Below are 27196 nucleotides of genomic sequence, written 5' to 3' on the forward strand. Positions count from 1 at the left end.
CAATATCAGAACTTTGTCATTTTCCTTTCATTTTTATCATAAAGTCTCTGGCAGATCTGAATGCTAAAAACCTTTCTGGAGTCACATTTAAAACTTACAAAAGGCAAGAAATCCCAACTGAAAGTACTACAGGAGATGTTTGCTCAACTTGGCTGTGAATCAACTGAATAAAAATCTATCTTAAAACGATACAGTCATAAACATTTATGTAAAGAATGAAAAAATAATTCAGAGAAAAAAAGAACTTTATTATCTTTTTAAGTACATTTCTAGTGCATATACTGAAAAACATCACTTAGAGTCAAATCCGTTTTACTACCAATTTGAAACCTTACTTAGCACTGAGTGACTTTTTTTACTTGCATTTAAATTAGCAGACACATATAAATAACCTGACAAAATGCTACTAATGTTTATAACATGTAGCAGGCAAGTAATTCAAAAGGTTCTGAAGTACAGAAAGGTTTGCTCACATAATTTTCTCTGTACCTCTAAGCTCTGAAACTTAGGGAAGGTGGGTCGGACTACTGAAGTGATACTAGTGACTATAAGCAACTAATGTAATACTAATACACTTACTGACAAATGCTATTATAAATTGTCCAAAGTTCTCCTGCAAAACTAAGAGTGTTTCTGTGAGAGAAACAATCTGTATGTCTGTGCTCTAGGATCTGATGGCCTTTAGGCTTTGCATTTATTCATTTGTCATTTGTCAGTATGCACCATAAGTAGCAAAAGTCTAAACTGAATATATGATTTATAAGCAAGGTATTTTCCATAGCTGTCCTCTATAAGACATTTCACCCAAAGGAGGTGTCTTTGCAATCACTGACATAATCACCAGCACAGTCTGCAAACCAAATTTTACACACTGTCCATGAAATCAAATGGTGTGATCAAATTTGATTTTCCGTAAAGATTTTAGTAGTTATTATTTGGTGCACTTTCCTGTTTTTTTCTTTCACCTTTGTGGATAGTTCCTACAAAACCATGACCTACTGAGCACAATTCATTCAATGTAAGTTTAACAGTTGTTCCTTTACAATGTAGTTTTAAACAAGAGTTGGGAACTAGAATCAAGAGAATAGCTTTTTTTAAAAAAAATTATACATACTGGGATAACCCCACTTAGGAACAGTCTGAACACCAGAGTTCCTCGCAATACAATGCAGAACTTTGTCCAACATCTCACCCTTAGCCTAGGAAAATATGTACACTTTGGAGGAAAAAACCCCAAGCCACAAACCTTTCATCAGTCTCTTTCACCACTCTGTTCTCCTCTGCATCAGGAAAACTATCTTGGCCAGCTACAACAGTGTTACTGCTGGAGGTGGTTCCTGTATATGAGAAGTGAATAAGAACACCTGTTACATGCAGCAGACACCATCTGCAAAGCAATAAAAGCCCATAACTTAAAGGGTTTTTTAGCAGCTATAGTCAAAGTGACCATCCTGCAAGTACTTGCACATATGAATGAATGAACAGTCACTTCTACAGACCAGGACCTGCTTCCATGGCTGGATGGTGTAAAGTTCACATGCTTTGACAAGTAGATTAACAGAATGATAGTCTTCTACTCCTTAATCTAAGCTCATGCTCGTGACATAGCCTATTGTTTTTCAAGGATTTGGCAAAACATGTACAAGGTTAAATGTGGGGTTGGTTCTTAAGCATATTTGACTACTGCAGCTCGGAAATAGCATTAGGCCTTTCAAAACAGAACTGCCACACCACTGAGGCTCTCAGTTTTCAGGAAACTCTGCTTAAGATCACCACATAGATGATAATTTCTTGTTCTGAGTAAAAGAACCACTAGAGAGTGGAGTTTTCTGAAGAGTGGAAGAATTCTGAACAGCATCAAATATTGGTAATATGCTATTAAAATAGTTAAGATAATTAAGCGTATGTTAACAAAGCATATACACCATTAGGAATTAAAAAGAACTGTAATTTAGACATGCAACAAGGCCCTGAAACTTGTACTTTATGTACACAGGTCCAAATGGATGGAAAAGTAAGAGATTGTTTTTTTACAAAGAGATGAAGACTCAAAAGAGCAGGAGAGCACAATGAAAACACATTCAGGCCATACCAGAAGCTGCAGCTGAGGCTTTGTTACTGGCAGCAAAGCGGTAAAATGGAGGATTATCGCAGTGTTGGACTATGGGGTTCACTGGGTCGGTTTGCTGCAGCTCAAAAAGAAGTTCTTCCATTGTCTGAATAGTGTTATTGCGACATAGATATATTGCAACCTTCTTTATCTGTGGAAGAAAACAACAGTTGTTAAACTCTGAACAATATGAATTTCCAGAGAAATCAATGAATGTTACACTGCAGTACTGAAACGATCGAGGATGCAAGTGTTGCTCTTGGGCAGACACCACAACCACGTACAGTTCATATGGAAATAAAACTTCTCACTTTGACATCAAGATCATTTCCCCAGCAGAGTGAATCTATGATTTAATTACTTCAAAGTTTTTGCTTACTATTCAAAATGAACTGTTTAGGTATATAACTATATATATAACATGCACATCTACAAAACTGTAGCTGTGGCCACAAAGATTAAGCCAGGCTCTGAGTTGCTACTTATATCTGTAGGCAAAGTAATAGCAAACTGAAGAAAGGCAGAGCAATTATGTATACAGACTTCATGTATACTGATTTGAAAAATCTGAGAGTATAGTTTATAGAAACTTTGGAAATTTCTATCAATCTTTTAACAAGACCTCAAACCTGCACTGCAGCAATGAGGACTGTTGAGATACTGAGACTGAATTAGGCTGAATTCTTGAGGAAAAAAACCCTGATCACTATTAAAAGAGACTCTCTCCAGCTCAGAAACACTTGATTCATAAACTGCTGGAGCTGGGAGACCATATGGGGATGTAGCTCTTCGTTCTTGCCTGCTTGTTTTTAAAGATGTCCCTAAACAGATGCTTATAGGGGAGCTAATATATTACACTGAACTGTCTGTTGGCCTCACCAAGTATTGCTGTTCTTATACTCTTAAATACTCCCATTAAAATAACTTCCTTACTGCTTCTCTTTTCCCTCTTTTTTTCTTTTTGCTTAGAGAAAACGCACATATGCAAAGTCTCTTTTACTCTACTGTGCTAAAAATTTCCCAGGGACTTTCCAGATACAAATCCATCTCCTTCCTGAGGCTCATTTCTGGTTGGGTTCACAGTGCCACTTTCAGCATCTCTCACCCCTGAAGGGGTCACGTCCCCAACACTAAGTCTTTGCTGAAGAGGTTTCTGAACTGTAAATATTCTAAGAAATCTTTCAGTACATAATGTGGAAGAACGGACAGCTCAGCAATTTGTACTGGGGCACTGGGAAAAAATGCTTAAAGGAAACATAAGAGACAAAGCAATTAATCTAGATGATGAAAAAACATTTAAAAAATGAGTCAGGCATGCTTTTGGCTTGGACCCACACAGGGAGAACAGATGGCTGAAGGTACAAAGCAGCCGGTGACTGCCTCGGGGGCACAGGGGCTCCTAAAGGAGATGGGCAAACTGGCAATCTTGCAACTCTGTGGTCTTTTAAGCCCAGGTGACCTGGAACAGTGCTGATAAACTGTCCAAACGATCTTTGTTTGCTAAAGTGTATCTGTTATCTACATGATAATGGAAGACACATGTTTATGGTATCAGCAGTCTTGTGTAGTTAACAGCTAGGTAGGATTTCTTAAGGGCACTAGCAAAACACTGAGCAGATGCATGTGATAAGACCAGTGCATTTTCCTACTCCAGACAAAGCTATTAGTGAAGGGGTGACTCATAAGCACAGTCAGGTTTCCTACGGAAGCTAAAAACTTTTTCAGATTTTGCAAAATCCGAAAATCAGACTTTTAACTCAACATTACAAAACACAGATTAACTGGGTGGTAGAAAACGCGGGAACCTTGTCAGCTGCTGCCACCACCAGCCCCTGGAAGCCTGGGAGGGAGACCAAAAAAGGCAAACACGCAAAATAGGAGAAGCTGAGCAGATGAAGCTGTAGATGTCAGAACAGATTGCTCTCTTCGTGGAGTAAGAGGACTGTACTGTCCTAGAAGAGGACAGGGCTGTGAAATCCAAGGCTTTGGGGCAAAGAAAGAATTTGAAGAAAGCAGTGCTCTGGGTAGGAGGGAGTTTGAGGAAAGGCTTCTCAGAGCTGTGGAATGGTAACAGATTTGGAGAAAGGAGGTGCTGAAAGCTTTGGGTTGGCAAGTATCTGGATGGAGGATAAGGTACGTGAGGAGCTCCTGGGCAAGACGTGACAGGGTTATTTTCCAGTCAGGCTGGATTTAGGAGTCAGACATGTCCTCAGCACAGGACTACTACTTCCTCTCAGAAAACTGCCCCTGCTCCTTTTGTAAGCTGTCAGAAATGAGGGCAACAGCCCTCATTTTGTGTCTTGTCTCTAACAAGTGATTTCCACTTGTTCTCTGCCAACATAGCTTCTCCTGATGGAGACCCCTTTTGGGCATAACCCCAAGTCTGTCATAGATTGTAGGATGAGTCAGGTTGGAAAGAACTGGGGAAGTCTCTCATCTAACCTCCTGCTCAAAGCATGGTCAGCACTGAATAGAAAGCCTCTGTCACACTTGAGGGAAAGGTCTTACTTCAGATCAACCCCTTTGTCTTCCTCTCATAAAACCCTTGAGCTTATTCTTACATCAACTCCACTTCCAAATTTTTCCTCTTTTGACTAGTTAGACACATATATACACTGATTTGAGAATATAGAACAGTAAACCTACAATAAAAGGAAACAAACAGGATGACTATGGTATGATAACATTTTGAAGATTTTTATAGGCTTCTTTATTTTTCTTTATTCTAATATGCATAGCAGTTATCATAAACATTTTGGGCAAACTATTACTTCAGCAACTGTAAATGAAGAATGTTTATGAGGCTTTTAAGATAAATTTCATCACATTAATAGTAATTTCAAATGTATTTCAGGGAAATCAGTGGAAAGAGGTTAACTAATAAAACAACATATTGTAATTGTGCTGGAAAATTCTCTAAATTTAGATTCTGTTTCACGCACCAACTGAGCAATAAGGAACATGGGAATAGAACTAGCCTGCTTTTCTCAGACAGCCCTGATTTTATTTTAGCTTGAATAATAACAATATCCAGCACATTGCAGCAACCGTTAGATAATTTATGACAGTCGTGTAGAGGCAGAAGTTGATATGGTAAGGAGCTTATAAAGGTTAACTATCTTCTGTCTCTTGAGATGTCCCACAGAAAGCTCTAGTCTGCTAAAAGAGAAGAGAATATAGCATTTTCTGGCAATTAATGCCCAGTCTCTATTGCTGTCCCTGTACACAGACATGCAAAGTTTCTCTTTGCTTGAGAGAAGCCCATCTCCTACTTGCAATGGGGTGTGCTCCGCTGGTGGAAACTGAGATTTGAACTACTCAATTCCTTTCTTTTAATTTCAGTTTCCTGGCACTTTTATTCCTGCCATTTAATTTTGTACAGTGTGTTAGGGAATATGTTGGTATTTCTTAGGGTATATGTTGGTTTTGATACAGAAATTAATTTTCTGCAGGTGATAGCTGTTTTCCTCACTAAAACCTATGTTATCAGCAGTAAATAAAGTGCAAAGACTTACATAGGGTAAAAGGATGGTATCACTGCTAACACCACACAAACTAATGAGGAACTGCAGTGTTATCCTAAGGTTGTTGCTCCATTTTTCATTGTTGGCCAAAGCATTCCAGACATTTTCCATCTCTGGTCCAGGAATTTCATCTCCATACTGCAAAGAATCATAGGCATACATTCCTTGAAATATACAGACTTCCAAACTAAAGCACGTTCTTTTAGAGCATTTTCTCATGCAAAAAACCCCAGTGAAATGCTGTAAAAAGTAATAAAACAGTATTTTTAAAAGCTGCCTGACAGACTTCAGAGCATAAACTATATCTAAAACTATTTAGGTTCTGATCCACAGAAGGACTTAAATCATATGAGAAAACAAATACTCTTGAGGACTGTGAATTCAAAAAGTAATCCTAAAATCAAGCGGGTTTTGTCTGATTGGTAGAGAGTGTTCCAGTGCAACATTTCTGGTACTGGAGGGAAGCAACAAAAGTTTTACAGGTTAGTTTCTTTGTTTGATTTGCTTTTATACCTTGGCTGTCATATACATGAGATTGTTAAGAACCAGGGAGGTGGCCTCAGGTGAGCCCCAGCCATTGCCTTTTAGTCCACTTGTGACTGCTATTTCCCCATCCTTGTCCTTCAGTTCATCTTCTGGCGTGGTAGGGCTTGACCCAGGGAGGAGCAGTCTGTTATCTACCAGTTCAATATTATGAAGCCATGGTAGCAGATAGGTAAGCATAATCTGTCTTCCATTTGGATGTGTTGTTGGAAATCGCTGGCTTACCTCTAAAATAGTAAGAGTTGAAAAGGACAACATATTAATTTATGATGGAAACCCTAAATACACTGTTTAAGTCACATTTCTGATGTTTGTTAGGCTATCTGATGGTTTTTACCTTGCACACTACAAGCATACAAAAACATGTTCTTGAGCTTCCTGAAGAGAAACACTCAATTAATGTTCAATAATAGCAAGCAATGGGTCATGCCTTCTGTCTAAAATAACTAACAGTCTGGGCTTAGAAAGAGAAAGTCACCCCTTGTTACTGTGCCATGTTATATATTAAGTGGAAGCCAATAAAGACGAAAAAGGATAATTCAGTTACAAGTAGTTACCCTAGAATTCCAAGAGCTTCTGGAGAACATACAAAAGTGATCTGCAGAATTACAAATGCCCCATTGGCCTCCAGGTTTCTAAGCTATAGTTTAAATAATAAAGCACTTATATTGAGTTTACAGAAAAAATCTTGCATATATTGGGATCCTATTTCCTGTGGGGAGGCCTATAAAGTTCATAGCTGGCTGTCAGTTCAGGAGTGCTTGTATACAGCACTTTATATAATTTATAAAAAAAGAACTGGCACTGTAAGGCAAAGGGATTTGGAAAATCTGGGATAAGAAATACAGCTTCCTGCCAAAGTGAACCACATTATCTCACATTACTAGAAATCATCTGTAAAATCAGTAGAGCAAACAATTCCTTTCTTTACTTGCTGCCTGGTTTTTAAAAATCGTGAAGACACACACTGTTCTCTCCTCCTTATGATTCTACATGTACAGAAAGGATCCCTCACTTGGACTGTAATATCCTGTATATCGGAGGTATTTTTAATGACACAGTCATTACAGTAACATGAGTAGATGATACCAGTAATAACGAACAGCATTTGCTTAATGAAATGGTATCTTGGGCACTGAGAAATGTAAGGATGATGTATTGCTCCTTTACTCTCCCTCCAGCCACTACAGACTGAGTAAAAACAACAGAAAGGGATTTTAAGAGCCAGTAAAAATTCCCACGATTACAGACATTTGAATTCTGTTATTTAAAAACTAGAGAAACACATAAGATTAATTAAAACAGACAGATATGTCTGAAAACACCATTGTTCCCAGGAAAGGTCTCAGAGTGGGCGTATTCTGAATTGTGCTCCTGCAGGTCTCATTCCTTAAAATTTTTCTCAGTAATCCTGAAAATATGCATTTCTGATAAAATTTAAAAATGCTGCAACATGCAGATGTGGCAAATAACAGAAGGCAGAGATCACTCAGAGTGATTTGAATCACTGGTAGAACTGGACACAGGCAATCAATCTGCCCAAAGTTTATAAATGCCCTATCTGCCCAAATTTTTATAAAAAAATTAAGAAATATATCCTCACAAGTATGATTTATATAAATGTATGTGTAAGAAGGATCACATGAGAACCCATCATAGCAGAGTTTGCCAATGTCATTTTAACTCATTCAGGGCACTTGTAATTTCAAATTTACCATAAGATCACCTAAGTGGCACAGAGTCCCCAAAGAAGGTTTGTTTCTGTACTTTGTGTGAGTACCTCTAGGAAACACATACTGGATTCCTAAATCTGATTTGATCTGAACCGGAGTAAAAACAGGTCAAGCTAAATTTATAAACAGAACTGTGGTTCAAAATGGTAGCAGTCTAGCATTTGTACAAAAATGTAAAGGAGATAATAAATAAATATAGGTACCTGAAAAAAGTGGGAGGGTAAGTTCAGGATACATCCTTGCTAGCTCATATGAAAGAAGGGCAAGTGAGACACTGTAAAGAGGTGGCAATGGACCATGCGTCCCATACAAGATACTGCCTGGTCTTTGCTCAGCTACCTTTTTTGAATAAACAAAAAGCTTTGATTCAAGGATCTATAAAAGACAAAAAAAAAAAAAGAAAAAAAAAAAAAAAAAAAAAGGAATGAGACAATAAAAATTCATTAATTCAGGAAATAACAGAATTTCAAGTTTATCTATCAGAGAATGCTCTACATGTTTCAGAGTATATGCTCCAAATACAAAAGACACTATAACATTCATTTTAATATAAATATTCCTGCAAGTATTTATAGCCACGACATAACTGGTTGCTTGTTTTCAAAACAAAACTAATGCACAAATAACAGTGCTCTATAAGAAGTTCATCAAAAAAGTCTCCAAGGACAGGAGGAAGAAATAAGTAGCTGATACATGCCTGCATAAGTTGCATGGAAATTTCATAAATCTCTCTGTTGGTGTCAGATGCCTTGAACAGCACCAGATTTAAAAGCGTCACGATATCAAAAGGATAGTTCCTAGAAGAATAAACAGAACACTTTTGTGAATGCTGGTAAGGAAAGCAGATTATATTCACTCTGGTTTACTCTGTAATATGGTCTAAAGAGAATGTCATCTTTCTTTTCTCTGTTCTACCATCAGAATATGGGAAAGGGAGCTCTTACGAATACACACTGCTTGATCAAAGGACCATCTGGTGAATGGGAAGAAAGAAAGGATTATTTATAATTACCTTAGACTGATGCTTAGGAATGCACCGAGTTACCCACAGTGATAAACGCAATACCTGTATCTGTAACTGTCAATTCATTTTAATTTATAGCATAAACTGTGTACAGGACAGACTGACACCCATGAAAGAAAATGGGGAGCATGAAAATTTCCAGGGATAAAGAATTTCTTAAGCCAAGCTGCAATTAAAACAGTCCCTTTGGACAAAAGACACTATCTCTGACACGAACATTCTGAGGTACTAGACAATTTTATAAAAATTGTTTTCAAAGAGTAAACATGAATAACTGCTTCAAAAAGTCTGCTATCTATAAAGTCAGCATCAACTGTAAGGTTAAACATATCAAAGTATTAACTTACTGAGAATATTGTTACAGCAGTAATTCCCACATCACAATACTTGGATTTGCACTAAATAGATTTCTGTTTACTCGTGATGATTTGTAAATGCACCGATTGAATTCTGAACCATCAATTTAACAACCTAGATGTCAGCTACAGTGCTCCTGGATGGCTGCAGGATGCCTATTTGGACTTTTTAATATGGCAGATACATGTGTGGCATGGGACACTTTGGTAATTCCAAATACTAGCTGCAAGCCAATCTCTGTAACTGGCTCTTTGTCCTTCCACTGTGTAAAAAATAAATGCAAAAGAAAAGAAATGAAGTGGCTTCTTTGTAGAAAGCTGGATGGACACATCATCAATGAGATACACTGCTGCTCATTTTACAGGTAGTTTAAAGCAGTGGTCTCCTGATACATTTTGACAGATGAGAGAGGAAAAACTATTAACAGTTTTCAAATATTAATAAAAATTCCCAGCTTGCTAGAAAGAGGACTTTCCCTTCAAAATAAATCATGAAGATCATACTCTCAATTTTTTACTGGAAGAATGGAAAAGATTAATTTTTAGGACACAGTGGCACAGGTAACACCATCTGAGGAAAAAAGACTGGCTGAAACGGCTATGTTTTTGTGCTTCTTTATTGAGTATTTCTCTATGCTGCTCAGACATCTTGCCAAATTACTTTTGTGAAGAGTAAATTTTCACATTTATTTTAATAAGATGCAAATTTATGCATTATTTAATTTCTCTATAAATTTTGTCTTTGAAAATAAAAAATAGGGATAGGGTTTTATGAAGGCCTGACACAAAAGCAATATTTGTATTTATATCTTCACGTAGCTTGTGCTTGCTCAGCATTAGCAGTAATGATGATACCAGCTGACCAAAAAGGAACTAATCAAATCAAATGAAAGCCAGGTAGAAAAAGAACATGACTTTCAAGATGACAAGTCAAAATAATTACTTTCAAGCTATTGACATTTAAAACATTTTTTCTTTTATAAATTAAATTAAAAACCATGCCAAATCTTTTGAAACCAGATTTACGACTTACATTCAAATAAAACTTGTAGCTTTTTGTATCTTTCTGAGCAAAACAGCATCAAAACACCCCACATTTCAAATATACATATAATAAGAACATCTTCTACCAAGCACATCCCTTTTTCAGAATCATGAAAATCAAGCAATACAGTCCCCAAGCACTGTTTGAGAAGATATGAGTGTGACCAACAACTCCTTACAACACAGTGAGCTGAATCTTCAGTTTTCTTTACATTTGGAAGTGTAGATTAATAGATTAATTAATACCTGCTTCCACACACAGTTGCAATGGCTTTGAAACACCCAGAGGCAAGCTGGTATGATCCTGTGTAACATCGATCTATAGCCCAGTTGAAGAGATTGATTTGATCAGGATTCAGTTCTAGCAACAGGACTACAACTTCACAGCCAAGCTGATGAACCTGAGCAAACATCAAAACATGATAATGGGGTCAGATATGCTCATTCTCTAAAATTCTTAGAGTGACATAGGCAAAATGGGGAAAATGGAAAATTCAAATATGTAAAAAGAAATTAGATCATTTGTAATACATTTATTCTAGGGATAGCGAGTTGGAACGTGACTCAGGTTTCAATACTCACCACTTGAAAAAATGGTAGGTACAAAGACTACATAAATGAAATAAATTGTCCAAAATTAAGCACAACAACAACAAAAAAGCACAGAACCTTTGGAAAATCTAAGATCCTTGATAGGTGTTCTTGGGCAACTTCCATTTATATCAGTAACTGACTTGTTAGCTGATTGCCTAGTTCATGTGAATTTCACAGTGACTGACTTTTAGGTTTATCCTTCTCTTGACTAACACAAAAGCAAGGCAGACAAAGAAAAATACCTTTTACAAGACTGAAAACCTGTATGTTTAATCCAACTACATCAAGCAATCTAACGACTCTCCCCCCAGACCATGAATTACTTAATTGTGGTACCACCACTGCTACAAACACATCACAACTAAGGCTTGGACTTCATGTTCCTTCAGTACAGGACAGTGCTGGTACACCAAACACTAATGCCTATTAATATTCTGTCACCAAGCGTAGGTAACTACTTGTACAGACTGCTTATCACTTGCACGTCTTTATAGCTCTGTCCCTACCAACATTCTGAAATCCCATGTAATTTCTGAAGGATTTTCTCTGTAGCTATTAATTCTTTCTTTAAATTGTTCAACTTTTTTTCCCCCTAATCAATTACCATTTCCACAGCCTGTATCCTCTAGCTGCTCCACATGCATTTATTTAGGTTCTGTTATTTACTTTTTCTTAGCAGATATATGCGCTGGTATGAGAGTTTTAGGGAGAAGAGCAGGACAAAGTACAAGATACCAAAAGGGAAAGATTGCTGTCTCTCTCCCTCCACTTGATAAAAATCACCAATCTACCCCTCCTTAATCAAAGAGGTAGTCCAATCAGTTACAAACACAGAACTATGACTGTGTAGTTACGAAGTCGAAGCCCACCTTCACAAAAATGGAAAATGGCAAGAATAGTCTATTACATGTTTGTTAAGAAGAAAAAAACCACTTTTTTTCCTTTCCTGAATAATTTATTTCATATTTGCAAGATCTACCCACACAACTTTCACTCAGATTTTTTTCATCAGCATCTACATTACCAAGCAGGAAGGGATTTTTAGAATGTATGCAGTCATAGTTCTTACAGTCACAAACTTTTTACTCACCCAGTACAGTGAGTAATTGTCCATCAGTGTTGCATTTTGGTCAGTACTTACACGTAAATCTTGACAAGCCAGAATATTATCAAGCCATTTGTAAAGATATCCATCAGGGGAAAGACCAACATTGTCAAACACAGGTCCACAGCAGAGCACAGCCGACATGGCCTAGAAATACACCAAACTTCAATTACACAAAAACGAACACAACGAACCTTGCAGAATGATTTGCGTTCTGGCTAACAGGACTGCCACTTGTTTCCTCTTTTGAGGGAACTGTGATGGAAATGGGAACAGCTGACTTTGCTAGAATTCAATAATTATGTTGCTATAGATTTTACTGGATTCCAGATCATGCCCAAAGCATTTTGGAGGGAGTTCTATCTTCAAGATACATTTTGTCATTTTACTCAGTCTTCACATATCAAGCTACAAAACAATCGTAATATACTCAGATGTTTTGATAGTATGTTACTGCAAAAATTAAAACTGTCTTACAGCAAGTGATGCAGCTTATGTAAGTACATAAGCTATCACTTTCCCAGATTACTCATGCAGGGGAATTGCAACTAGTTTTGCCACAAAAGTACATTACTACTGAGCATGTCTCCAGGCAAGTGTGGGAGGCATTCAAAAAAAAACCTGAGATGTATATTGGTACAGATTCAGTATCCCGAGATTCTGAATTGGGGCTATAGCTCATTTCAGAGCCCATAATCTCCTTGCTGAATCTGCTAACCCATTAATAAACAGCTAAGTAAAATTTCAAAATGCATTCTGGTTTTTAAAATAATTAGCCTTGAAAAGTGTCTACAAAGAAAAAAAACATGTAATTTCAGTGCTATACTGTACATATACCTATGAGCATACAAGTTTGCTTCAAGTATGCCAATTCAAATTTCCTTGAAATAAAAGGAAATAGACCCTACAATTAGGTGTATTTTGACTGGAAAATTACTGTTACTGGTTTGTACACTGAAACTTTAATACCTTTAATGCACAATACTGGTATCTTGTAATCTGATGATTTCTATCACTGTAACGGTCCAGTGGTGTGAACATAATACTGAAAGGTCCTGCCCACTGGCTGAATAAGATGAACAGGTGATGCCTCAAGCTCTGCTGAGGGAAGAGAAATCTCCTGTGGTGAACTAAGTGAACAGAAATAGAAATAGTTGTGATTTGTTTAATATTAAATACACATTCACGTGGCACAATGATGACATAATTTTCAAACTTCTACAAAAAGGGAGGGGTTTTTATATGTTCAATATACAGTTACTCCAAAATATCTAAGCTCCTTTAAAAAATCTAACCAAGCAAATAAGATGCATCTTATTTCTAAGAACCTTCAGTTTTGAATTAATGTGTAGTTATACAAACATGTACATCTGACTACAGAAAAGCATGCAAGAACCTAATTACAAAATCAGAGTTTTCACTGCCTCCTGCATTCCTTTAGTGGCAAATATTTACTTGGTTTTTCCAATCCTTTAAATTCGAGCCTAAACAATACTTAAGTCCTACTCTAATACAGTAATAGGTAGGGACAATAAATAAAAGAAACTTGGCACCTCCTTGTTTATGACAAGTATGTGATGAACAGCTGAATTACCTGAGCAAATGAAAAAAAAGCTCCAGACCTCATCTTCCACTAATTATATGAAGCCTTCTAAAGCAAAGGCCTTTTTTTGCTTTTTTGCTAATGTAATTACATTATATTTCTGAAGGGATATTGCAATATATAAAAAACATGAAATCAATTGGACAAATCTCTGTGATACAACTGGACTCAGGTAACATGGGGTACTGTCTCAACACCTTGGGCAAGTTTTTCACTGCATTTAATATTGCATGTTGTCTGCACCTACTTGTATTTTTCAAGGCCTGTCTGAGTTTATGAAGTCTGGCAATCAAGTCAGAGGGAAGAAAATAAGGCCTTATGTCAAAGAAGTACCTAGAGGTCACAGACAATTTCTTTGCTAGGCTTTTAAAGAGGTGATTCTTATACACGACTATTACAAGCTTCATCAAGCTTTATTGGTATTTTTATTTCAATCTTAATGGACTTCTGAAGACATTTTTTTCTACATTCCACTTTACATTCATTATATGATAATTCACAAGCAGTGAAAAAACACAGACAAAACAAGACACAAAAAATTACTTTTCCAATACCTATGTTAAATGCAATTTCTTAGTATGTTGAGATAATTCAGCACCATACCTGGAACACACTGAATCAAGTTGGCAATCATTGCACTGAAATGTGCTCTCATATCCTTAAGGATCTCGACTTCTTTATCATTTTCAGCCTCCAAAAGCATGCGAGTCAGATCAACATACTCTAAGAACAAGGCTCCAAGGGCTAGTGTATCTCTTTCTAAGGCTCCACTTGTACTAGCATAAAGGAAAGTTGCACATTAATATAGAATAACAGAGTAGTTATACTACAGTTTTCTGAAGAAATGCATGCAAAACTCTCCATATCTGATAGACCACACATTTCTTCAAATAACGTACTGACATAATCTCAGTGTGGCAGACACTGAAAATTATTTCACTTAAAAGACCAATATTTATGATGAGTGATAGTCCTACCTGTCACTTATAACACCAGCATCAGCAAGGAGTTCAAAAATTCGCAGTAGCTGCAGCCTTAGTAGGTCTCGTCGTTCTCGACGTTTCTTGTTCTTGGAATTTAAAGTAACAGCCATGTTTATATGCATAGGTGCATAAATTAAAAACTAGTAGCTTCAGAAATGCCAGTATTGCAGTGAGATTTAAGAATTGCAGTTTAAGAATTTTCTTCATGAAGGAACCTGAGTGCTTTTGGGTATTTCACCACAACACTGTGCTTACACATCAACAAAGAACTGAATATGATCAATTTTTTGTCTTTGTAACTACTCTTGAAAAAATTGTTAACAACTGCTTTAGTACTTACTGAAAATGTCGAAATTAAATAATGAAATACTGGATAAAAATAACTAATATTCAAGGTTCCTGTACCAAAAAGCCATGCTATCTTCAGGTAATAGGGATATTCACGTTAGTTTAATTTCATCTAGTTTGGGTGCTGGAGGCACTTAAAGAGCAGAACATATACCCAGACCTGGGGAAGATATCTTAGTGATTAGCCATTCCTGAACTTGGCAATGCTGCAGCACACCATCACCCACGAGCTCCTAGCAGACACCACTCCAGTTCACTGTGGGGTGTGTTGACTGCAGGGGTTTTGCCCACAGTAATGTACTCCTCCCACAGAACAGGACTGCATGGTTGTTAACTGGCTCATTGTATCCCACTGTCTTCTAGAAAGCTGTCCTTTCTGTCTTCTATCTTGCCTGGAAAGATGTGAATGCAACAAGGCCTGTTCTTTACCGAAAGGCTAAATTGACTTTGTATTCTGTATCTCCCCTAAGCAAGAAAAACACAAGAAGGTAAAAAAGCTGCTATTGCACTCAAAGAAACAAGAAAAGCTCAGAGAAAATGCAGATTTTGCTCTTCAAAACTGAGCGATACTGAGATCAAAGGCTTGTCTCTTCTAGGACTCTGGCTCTGTCCACAGCCAGCAGTAGATGTGTGGGAGAACAAAATGATGCTCTGCCTGGTATTCCGACCCAGAATTGGCAGAATTGCAGCATCGTAGCCAAAGGTTTTATTCAAATAATTATGCCATTTGATTTGTTCTCTTCAGAGCCCTGTTCTTCTCTTGTTACACCTTTAAGGTTCCAGGAAGTACATGTAGAGAAAAAAGCAGTTTTATTGTAATACTGTATTTTACCAGACACAGCTGCCTCCTGCTGTGCAACAGTGTCAGAGGTGACCTGGCAAGCTCCGTGCCAGCTCCCACAGGGGCGGATCTTGTGTAATGTCCATTTTGGTTTACCCCTGCAGCTCTTGGCCATGCCTGCAATTCTCTTCCTAGTCATAGCATATGTTCAAGGACATTGTTTCTGGTGTGTTGGATACCTGCCTGCTGACATGGAGGCCTGCCATGTTCTCTACAGCTACACAACCCATACAGTCACTCCTGGATTCCCAGGTGGCACTGTTTGCAGGAAGGTGGCCCATTAATTCATATCAGGAAAAACACAAGAATAAACATTGCAGTCTCTCGTTCTCGTATTCTTCTACTAACAATTTCATGTGCTAAATTTGCTCTCACAGTATACAGTAAACCTCTGAATTCTAGCAATTCCTTTCCTGAGGGTAGACTGGATTTGTATGTCTCCAGGAAAGGCTTTTCAAGTCCAAGTTGTCTTAAAAGGTGCACAGACAAAATGCACAGGCAAGTGGCTGCACTAAGGTGTATTAATCCTCTTCTGCCCAGTATCAAAACAAGTGACCTTCAAATCAGTGACTTCATAGGGACACATAACTGAATTGAGGTGTGAAGTCATGCAGAATGGAAATGGCTGTGGACATTTACCAGACACGGAATTATTAAGAATTGTCCATAAGCCATCTCAGATTTCTATCCTGGAGTCAGATGGAATGGTCCAAAACTGAGTCAAGGATGGAAAACTGAGCAGAACAGCAACTTGAGTCTAGTACAGAAGCTCTCCCCATGGCTTTCCTCTTTAGCTGCATAGACACATCCTTAGACTAAACTGCTTACTGAGGCTACAGATTTTATTACCAGAGGTTTTTAAGAACCTTGTGTGGATTGGAAGATCTGTTGGAAACCCTTCCAGCATCATCTTCTCTTGTAACAAAAGAGAGTACTATAATGAAGGTGAAAACTCTGATTAATTTGTCAGTTAACTGATCATATTTAGAATGAATCCTGTGCCATGTGATCCAGGATGATCCTGCTTGAGCAGGGAGGTTGGACCACTTTGGTCCCTTGCAGCCATTCTGTGATTCTGTGAAGCTGAAATAGGTGACCCTGCCTGCCCTGAAAATAAAAGCACATCTAAACACTGCTACAAAATGTGCTTGTAGCCCAGCTGCATTAAAGCACATTTTTTTTCCGATACTGAAAGTGAATTTCCAATATATTGAAGGTCTGTATCAGGAGGTTCCATATTGGATGGGAAATTTTTCCTCAGAATGGAGTTCTAGATTGTACATTTTGGATCACCGACAGAATTTAAATTAAACTAGATTTTAATGGAATTATTTTAAATTATACAATTCATAAAATTCTTGTTGCACACAGAGCTTAATTTGCTAGTTAGTACAAAAGAATGTATTTGTATTTCAAACAGACAGAATTTTTCAGTTTTAAAAAACTAGTGCATTTGATTTTTGCAACTAACCTCTGGTCTTCTTTCTAGGGCTTCTTTCATTAGTGGGTGAAGTTCTTCTACTAATTCCCTAAATTAAAAAAACATAAATATTTGTAAACAAAATCTAATGTCCTTTGATATGCATTAATTATTATTCAAACAAATATATATAAAAACAAAGTTCTTAAGTGCAAATAAAAATTTAAATATATATTTAAGTTACAACATAAATAAAGCACTTGTATTAGAGGCAAATAACTGAAAATATAAGTGGAGAAGTACCTGAAAACAAGGGAATTTGTTCTTCCAAATCCTAACACAAGTGATTCTGTTATTTCTATGCTTTCAAGTCTCATCAAAGGAACTAGCTGCTTTAGTAAGACTCCAACAGATGGAGTTCCAATAGCCTAAAATATATTAAAATATTGTTGAATTTTATTGTCAGAATATCAATATTAAGTAAACAATTATTTTTTTTTACAAACAAACATTGTCCAAGAATCAATATATATTTTAAAAACATACTGGAATGATTTTACTGTTATAGCTATCAATCCACCAGTCTAATTGGATGTCTGCTACTTCCCAATCATCTTAATAATGCCTAACAAGCAAATACATCTGGGAAATCTCTTTACTTTAGTTCAGATTATTGTAATTTACTTAATTTGTTGCTTCATCAAAATATTCCAGTAATTGCATTTGTGGAACTACTGCTCCTCTTAGGTTTCTACTACTTGAAAGTGTATTTTATATATTATTGCTTCTGACAGGCATATATCCAACGGGAACACAATTTTCATTCAGAAATCTGCTTTATTGCTTAATGTTTTAAATTTACAAATTGGAGTGCTCTACAAGGAAAGAAAGGGGATGAAAAACTAAAGTTAACTTCAAAACACATGTCCAGACCTATATTTTGAATGCACATCACCCAGAATGCTAAAAAAAAAAAAGAGCAATATATTGAAAACGCCATGGCTTTTGCCAAATATTTATCAACACATCATATCATACAGATGTTTTAATTGTTAATTATGTGTGTTAAGTAGGTCGCATATATCAAAATATACATCAAAATATTCCTTAACTGAAATACTTTCATCAGAATATGATTTTGCATGAAGATGCAGCTTAAAATTCTCCTAAACAAATAGTCTACTTGAAACAGGATGCATCACCTTATTATCGTAGTTCACTGTTCCATCAGGAGTGGTAGCCATGATCTCTGGTGTTGAAGCACGCAGGTGTCCTGGGCTCATAATACTGGGCTTTGCTACTCCAAAGCACAGAATAAGGTAGTTTCTCCACAAAGTAACATAGTTGTCTCCACTGCTTGCTGTACTTGTTTTCTTTGCATTAACAGGAATACTGGAATTTAAAAATAAATTATAATTATTAAAATGATTTCCCACTCTTAATTACACTGTAGTTTAAAATATTTTAAAAGGGAATAAAACATGCTATGTATCTACCAGCAATTCAACATGACATGATACACAGGAAAAATCACGGAAGGTAGAAAACTGGAGTTTTCCACCTTAAAAATTACAATTACGTAACTCAAACCTGTGTGGCACCAATTTCTGTGTGGTACCTTGCAGGACTTGTGGACTGATACTGAAACATGAGACTAAAGAAAAGTTTATATTAAAATCACACAGCCCATACAAAAGAAAGTGAAATGCAGGTTCCCACTTACTTTGGATCCACAAGAGGCATTATCAGCTGCAGCCTCGTGAAGGCATATGGCCAAGCATAGCTGAGAGCTGTAGGACAGTGTTTTGGTAGATTCTCCTGCCTAAGAAAACTGAAGAGGCAGAGAACCCAGGGGTCTTTAACGGACTGTGCAAATATCCAAACATGGGAAGGACTTTTCACATCGTAATGGCTGTTTACTAGGACAGCATTCCACTCCACCAGCCACTGCAAATCCACGCTGTGTGTTAATGGGATCGTTGTCTACAGAGAGAAAAGATAAATTAACACTCCTTGCTGCACTAGTCAGAGACCAGGCACAGAGGCAAAGACATTTGCTTTGCTTTATTATTAATGAGCAGAATGAAAGCACAAAATTCAAACCTTGGCCTCTAAAACTGCAACACCCAAACCCAGGTGCTGCTATTTCAGATGAATTTCCTAATTCCTGTATTGTGAAGTCAGAATGTCTCTTTCCTGCTCAGTTTCTGTTTTCAGCTGTAGAAGGGCCCAACCTCCCCACCAGTTCAATGTCCCCTTCTGTGCTGGTTTTGGCTGGGGTAGAGTTTATTTTCTTCGCAGTGGCTGGTATGAGGCTGTGTTTTGGATTTATGCTGAACACAGGGTTGATAATACAGAGATGTTTTTGTTATTGCTGAGCAGGGCTTGCACAGAGCCAAGGCCTTTTCTGCTTTTTGTCCTGACATGCTGGTGAGGATGATGGGGGTGCTTGGGAGTCTGGGAGGAGACACAGCCAGGACAGGTGACCCAAACTGATTAAAGGGATATTCCAGACCATGTAACATCATGCTTAGTACATAAAGTGGGAGAAGAAGGAGGAAAAAGGACATGTTTGGAGTGAAGACATTTGTCTTCCCAAGTCACCACTATGTGCTGGAACCCTGCTCTCCTGGGGATGGCCGAACACCTGCCTGCCCATGGAAAGCGGTGAATTAATTCCTTGTTTTGCTTTGCTTGTGTGCACGGCTTTTGCTTTCCCTATTAAATTGTCTTTACCTCGACCCACGAGTTGTCTGGCTTTTACCCTTCCGATTCTCTCCCCGACCCCACTGGTGGGGAAGTGAGTGAGCAGCTGTGTGAGGCTTGACTGCTGGCTGGGGTTACTTTTTTAAGCACCCAACATGTGGATCAAAGCCACAACCCTGGAAAGGGCACTCAATGTGGACCATTTGTTGCTTTAAATTTCATCAGGCTGAAAAGCACCCCAAACTGATTGTTCCTGCCCTCCAGAAATGGGCCCACACTAATCTCTAAGACAGCAAGCAAAAAAAGTTGTCTTATATATCAGTTCTTCTACTGACACTTTTTTATTCGAAATGCTCAATCTCTGCTTTCACTGGTGCGTGTCAGACACATCAGGGACTTGAGAAAGCGAAAGGAGAGATTCACCCCAGCTGTGAATTACTCTAGAGCTTAGGCTCAGGTTTGCAGGCAGGGCCACTTTCTGAGGACACAAGGGAGCTAAAACTTAGTCCCTTCTCAAACAGATGATAGCAGCGAGTGACTTCCAAGTGCCTCCAGCATCAGGTGGTTTCAGCAGTAAGACTTTCTCAACTGGTCTTTTTTCTGTATGTAGTATCTTTCATATCCATAGTATGATTATTTTCATGGAACAGATTGTCTGGGACATTGTGGAGCCTTGGAGCTCTTGGGTAGATGGCTGAAGCCTTAAAGCTGTATGATTTCTTTGATTTTCAGCAGTTTTATTTTTAGTCTTTCACGTCTGATATTTGTTATGTAAACATGAGCAGTAACAGTAAAGTAGTACTTACTGAATCTGAAACAGCCACATGAATAAAGCTTTCAAGAATAGAGGAACTCAACTGATCCATGACATCAATCATAGGTCTGTCATCATCCTGCATAATACAGAGAATACAAGTTTACTGCTCTCCTGACCAGATTATTTCCCTTCTTATTTTTCCAGGACATGAAACAGAACCATCTAAAAATTATGACATGAATCTGAAGTAGCCAGAAATATTCATTGTTAATGATGGGTACATTTTGTCTTTTTCAAATTAATCTCAGAACTAAGTCCAGGCTGTGGTATGAAATGAAGTTAATTTGTGGCTATAGCTCACTGCTTAGAGAACAAAAGCACATATCAGAAAATCCCAAATGACTTTGGATAGCTGGTATCAGAAGACTGAAAAATTAGCTTACTGTTTATTGAAGCATTCCTTTGCCATGAACACACATATTTGTGTTCTTAGGCATTTAGATGGCTCACTGAGCTGTGACCGCCATACACAACATGACTCTCCATATTTCTGTATCCATAAAAAAGACTTAGAGGTCTTTACTACAGAAGGAAAATGTATGTGAATGATCTTAAAGGTGTCTTGTGCTGTGGGTTTTTTCACAAAATAGTATGCTACAGGAATGGGTTTCATTTCCAATATAAATTTATAATCTTGACAACACAAAAATGACCCATGCAGTAAAAAAAGGTTTTACAGTGTATTTTACAGTCACATCTTTCCAAGAGAAAATATGAAGTTGCTATACACTTCCCTTCAAATTCTTATAGAGGGCATTTTTCATTAATGTTACATTGTTGAGTGCACAGAAAGGTTTGCAGTGTTAAGGCAAACAGAATCAAATGCTTTTTTATAAACTAAGTGCATACCTGCTACACTGCAGCAATTACAGTAAAAGCAATTGTAATAGCAGTTTTGAGCTTTATCTTCGGGAAATTTTAACTGCAAGTTCCAGAAGAGAAAGATCCTACCTCTGCCTGGCCAAGGGCCAAGAATAAAGAACGGATTTCTCGGAGGATTAAAACAGCCAGTTTCCGCGTAGCAACCTGGAAACTACACAGCAGAACCAGTGCGAATCCTTCGACTGCGTGCAGGACGTTAGAATAGGGGCTTCTTTCTGACTGTATTCTGTGGCTGGATCCATTTGGTATCAACTGTAGAACAGGGCAAGAGGGGGAAAATGGAGTGGTGGTGTTTGCAAACCAGGTCTCTAAGAAATATTCTATTTAACTAGGACACATAAAGAAACAAAATGCAGAGGCCATGCAGATGCGGTACTGGGAAACTTGACATATTCCCTCAAACAACCAAGTTTTGTTGCTTTAGGTTATCTTGTTCCACAACAGCAGTGTATGAGTAGAGTCCTTTGAACAAATCCTTCCCTCTAATTTTCAATTAATCTACCCACTTTTTTCCATCCTCCGCTAAAAATGAATGAGTAAGTCAGACTGTGAACATCACACTTTTTCTACTCCAGATAGCATGTCCTCAGGTGCTTCTTTGGTCCTGTAGCAGCCAACACCTTACGTAGGTGGTCTCTAGAAGCCAACCCCACCAGTAAAGTGTAACAATACTTAATGAAAAGTATGTGAGGATTTACCTTTTTATGCTAATTTTATTTATTTTATGCTAGATTTTATTTTTATTTACTCCTGTTATTGCCTATTAATTAAAGGTCCTCTGTGATACAAAACACACATCATGTTTGCCCAAAGGAAAACATAGCCAGTGTGATTAGTTTAGGAGATAAACCTAAAAATCATTTCTCATAATGAAAATATCTGTGGGACAGTGCAGATGGGAGAAGTAGGAGAAAAGCTGTTCAGTTCCCAGAAATGTTTGTAACACATGGAGACAGCAGGCTATGGTAACAAGCAGGTTCTTTGATGTTTCTGAATCAACCAAGGGAAAAGAAGGTCTACTTCACTCTTCACAGCATTCCCACTAGCATTATCAATCTGTTTCAGCCCTGGGAAAATGTCCTTCTGCTACATCTACATACACATATTTTACTTTATGTGCTTTTGTTGATGTGCATATTTTAGTTTGACATGCATTCTCTTATGTTGCTCAACAACAACATCTGCTGTATTACACAAGGACATGGCTGTCCTCAAAAGACATGTGAACTAATTACCTAAAAATTCTTGCATAGTGAATTCTTCTCAGGTGAGTAAATACGAAACACACAAACCACAGCAGTATCAAGGAATATAATTTCTGCCTTCAATTAGTAAAAATGTTAGGACACAGATCTCTTGATTCCATACCTCTGCAGATCTGGTTTTGGCCTGCTCAGAAGCTTTTCCTGGAGTGTGTATTACAAGCTTCCACTGCGTAAGCAATTGTAGCAGCAACTTCAGCGAAGTATCGAGAAGGGTATGATGCATATCATTCACTTCACGTAGCAGAAAATTAGTGAAACCAAAGAGTACATCCTCCCGCCAGTCAACAAAGTCAACAAGTAGGCCCTGAAGAGAATTCTGTGCAATGTGTCGAAGTTCATCATCCATATGGATAGACAGCCTGTAAGTAAATGTCAGATAATAAAAGATATGAGGAGTGTTTATCGTGGTAAGAAGCATCCGTAACGCAACAGCGAGGGAAAATTCCCAATGAAAATGGTGGACGATGCTATCATGGTTTCATTATTGCTGACCACAATTAACATCCTTGACCTGTTTTCTGTATGGTAATTCTTGCTACAGCGGAAGATATTCATGGATCCAAAAGAAGTATATTCCCCTCCTAAAACAGAGTATCTTTAAAGTACATAATTTGGCAACTTTTCTCAGACCAAGTATATTTTTTATTTACTCATAAGTCAATAACTTCCATGTAGGCATGATAACAAAAGGCTTACATAATTTAAATACATAATTTATGTATTTATTTGTTAACATTAAATATAAAAAGAAAATAATCACAACAGCTCAGCTAACAGTTAAAACAAATCTTTAGCAAAGATGCAAATCACAATTTATGAAATCAGATCTTCAAAATAATTAAAGTTAGGCATTTGAATTAAAAAAACGCTTTATGTTTTTAATGACTTAGGATGAGGAAATGTGAAAAACAGCCTCAGGACTTTCTATACTTTTAGAAACACACTGAACACCCTCAAAGTCCTTCTGAAAGATGGTGACATTTCAGATCCCATTTTCAAATTTTATTTTCTTTATTTGCATCATGTTGAAATTCTTCTCAACACAGAAATTTTTTATACTTTCTTTGGACACAGAAATCATCAAACCACTTCTTTGTTAGAAGTTGGCAGAATAAAGTAAATTCAGATTAGTGTGTCCTGCAATTTTTGGTTCATTGCCTTTATGATGTATTTTGTTTTAATTACCCATGAGACTGCAATTTTCTGTAGTGTGTTAGAACTCATTTTCAAAGTATTTTATCTACATTTAATCTACACAGTTGAAAAGGAGGACTCATTATAATGAAATGGACACAAAGCTAGGAGAAAAAAAACCAAAATAGCAAATGGAGTGGAACCAAATTCCATTCAGTTGGAAGTGTATGATGAGATGTGGTTCATAAAAAATCTTGTTCATTATAGCTACCTAATTTGGAGGCAGGGGACACGTTATTTAACCAAAAAGAAAACAACTGCCATGAAAATTCACCCCCGGCAAATATAACTCCAAAAATAACTGTTATGCTTTAATAACCACATGACTTTCTACATATATATTTAGAAACACGGTATTTTGTTGTGCTAAGAAAGGATCATTTTTGTCTCCCTTTTGGAATGCCAAAACCAGATAAACAAGCAAAACCTTTTGAGACCACAGTTAAGTCATCCATGAAATGACTTCCACAGTGACACAAAGCAATAACAGAAAAGAGGATACAAAAGACATCTCCTAAGCCCAAGTTACTGCCCAGTGGCTTTATCTAACGAGACGAAACTCAAATGGAGCATAAGAATCCACCTATGTATTACCACTGTATGACAGGCAGTGCAGGAAGCAAGTACAAGTTTGTTTGTTTGCACTTGAGTCAGTTAAATTCAAGACCTACTCGGGAATTTGTAATGAATGGTTGGAGTGGGCAGTGAAAGGGCAAAAGGTACAGAATATACTTGACATCTGCTTCATGGTTTATAATTTGAATACAGCTGTCCTGGAAAAAAGTCTAGCTGCTGACTTACAGACTCCTTCTGAAAACCTCCAAAAGACACATCTGTTGTCAGGATGAAAAAATCAAACCAAACTGTGAATAGAAGAACCAGTTAACTCAAAGATGTAACTTTATCTCTTGTGAAAAGAAAATATTTAACAGCTTTCCATCCCAACAGCACAGGCCCACAGAAATCCCTGGCAGAACTGCTTCTAGGGTTCTTTGGAAAAACAGGGAGAATCTGAAACCTTACCTCTTTGAAGTTTCTTATCCCTGTACTGAGTTTAGTTTCTGACCCAGAACACACAATATTGTAATGCAGTGTTCTCTTGAACTGCAGATGCCTACCTTCTGCGCCTACACTTTCATAACTGGGAGAAGTAGTCAGTCTGGTCTCAAATAAACATGGGACAGTATACAGAATGTAGAAGCAGCTCTGGTGATGGGGCATTCTGGTGATTTACATTAAGTCTAGGCCAGGTATTCATTCTGTAAACAGTTTATTACTTTCCTCTCTGAAGGAATGTTTTTGAAGACAGTTTTCAGTTCATGCTCTCCCAGGCTAAATAGACCTAATTTTTACAATTCACCGATCTTTTCTCCCCTTGTTCTCTGGTCAGTCTGTTCTTCAACCACAACACCCCAGCTCGGATGTTGTTCTCTAGATCAGGCATCCTTGATACTGACTAGACCAGAAGAACTTCTTTGAAAACCTTGTAGACCTAGACATGTGATGGTTTGTCTTTTCATAGGATCATTGCTTCTTTGTATCTGCTCAGTTTGTGATCCTGCTCTGCAATACTGAGACCCTACCCAGTTACTTCAACACTATATGTCTCCTGAACCATAAACTGTTAATTGCTTTCCAACCTATCATGTACCTACCTATTTTACCTAAATTGTGTTTCCCTTGCTTATACTTAGGAAGAGGACTTAAAACACTACCAATGTCTCAAAGATGCTGTAGCATGAATACACGTAGGAGAGGAGAACAGATTCCCAGAGTTCCCCGTCTTGGGGAAAGGCCGAGCATGTAATTTACTTCTGAAGTTGCTCTAGAGGTGCTTTCCTCAGCTCCTCTTGATGCCTCACTTCTTTTCACAGTCAAAGTCAGATAACTGGGCAAACTTACTGCTTGCATTTTCCCAGCAGGGCAATTACCCAAGAAATACTCAGAATCACAGCTGACCTTTTCTAAATTAAGTTTGATGACAGAATAAAGATAGACCAGTGGTTATACTGGTGTCAGTAGACAGTTGTGAGACCTAAGAAGAGTAGCATTAATTTATAAAGAAACCCACACCGGTCTCCAAATTTTCTTAAGAGTCTGACCTGGACAATCCTGTGATTGAAGAGCTGTCACCTGAATAGATATGTGCTTTTTACCAGCTCAGTTAAGGCCATTAATAAGGATAGACCTCTATTTAAAATACTGGATTAAAGGAAAACATGTCCTTTTAAATTTCCCTTAAGCGGAACTGATGCAACTGTTTAATATGGTATCTAAATAATTTGATAATGTAATGATTTAAAACAACCTACAAGTGATTTATAGCAGACAATGTGCACACAAGGAAATCAAGCTGGCCATGCACTGCAGCACACCTACTGTTGGCTGATGATTTGGCTTGTTTGGCTGGCTGCACTCCACTACTACCAGAATCAATTGTTTCACTCTTTTAGCACATCACTGGGAGTTAGTTGTTCGTAGAGCAAAAAAACTGTTTTTATATGTAGCCTTCTGGCTCCCACATCTGCCATTCCTTGTGGTGTTTGAAAAGCAAGAGCAGGGTGCCAAGTTTGCTTTGCCACAGTTACCTGAGAGTAATACTCTGCAAAGCCCTCTTGGAACAATTTAATACCATAATCCACTTACATAAAGAACGTAAGCTGGAACCTTGGTCTTGGATACTTGAACTGAAATGTAACAGAGTTTTCTGCACTGACCAGCACCTTTTATCATAATTATTTTCCACAAGTCATTGATTTGGCATCCTGAAACTTAAGTGGTGTAGCAGTCATGTTGTAGACTACCTTGTTCAGCGAAGTCTATTCAGACAAATTAAATGGAGGGATATCATATTTCTTAAACTCATCATTTTATGTCTTACAATAATAATAATAATAATTTAATGAAGTTTTTTGTAACATAACACAACTAGCACATTCTGTTTTACCAGAGACACGTGGGAATCACAAATAAAAACTAAACAGGTATCTCCACGTTTTTCCACTACACAAGTAAGATGTTTTCTCTTGTTAATCAGAATGCTGTGATGGTTAGAAAACAGTAATAAGCTGTGACTTTTATGAAGAATAGTGAATATCACGTAA

The 27196-nt window shown here is 37.5% G+C and overlaps 1 protein-coding gene across 14 annotated transcripts in view; it reads right to left on the reverse strand.

Annotated features, from left to right (window-relative positions):
• FRY (FRY microtubule binding protein) overlaps positions 1–27196 on the reverse strand; it is a 199377-nt gene that overhangs the window by 57728 nt on the left and 114453 nt on the right. For all 14 annotated transcript variants that reach the window (XM_017731357.1, XM_017731353.1, XM_017731352.1 and 11 more), the window contains 18 exons: positions 23002–23257; positions 21703–21885; positions 20741–20827; positions 18952–19211; positions 18431–18620; positions 17532–17656; positions 17280–17337; positions 14614–14705; positions 14240–14412; positions 13003–13163; positions 12070–12180; positions 10581–10735; positions 8608–8707; positions 8114–8285; positions 6148–6404; positions 5626–5772; positions 2093–2261; positions 1247–1337 (listed from right to left, as the gene is read on the reverse strand). In XM_017731357.1, the coding sequence (XP_017586846.1) occupies positions 1247–1337; positions 2093–2261; positions 5626–5772; positions 6148–6404; positions 8114–8285; positions 8608–8707; positions 10581–10735; positions 12070–12180; positions 13003–13163; positions 14240–14412; positions 14614–14705; positions 17280–17337; positions 17532–17656; positions 18431–18620; positions 18952–19211; positions 20741–20827; positions 21703–21885; positions 23002–23257 (2787 nt within the window). The remainder of the gene's footprint in view (positions 1–1246; positions 1338–2092; positions 2262–5625; positions 5773–6147; positions 6405–8113; positions 8286–8607; positions 8708–10580; positions 10736–12069; positions 12181–13002; positions 13164–14239; positions 14413–14613; positions 14706–17279; positions 17338–17531; positions 17657–18430; positions 18621–18951; positions 19212–20740; positions 20828–21702; positions 21886–23001; positions 23258–27196) is intronic.

The sequence above is a fragment of the Corvus brachyrhynchos genome, unplaced genomic scaffold (genome assembly GCF_000691975.1).
Source record: "Corvus brachyrhynchos isolate BGI_N302 unplaced genomic scaffold, ASM69197v1 scaffold103, whole genome shotgun sequence".
Taxonomy (NCBI): domain Eukaryota; kingdom Metazoa; phylum Chordata; class Aves; order Passeriformes; family Corvidae; genus Corvus; species Corvus brachyrhynchos.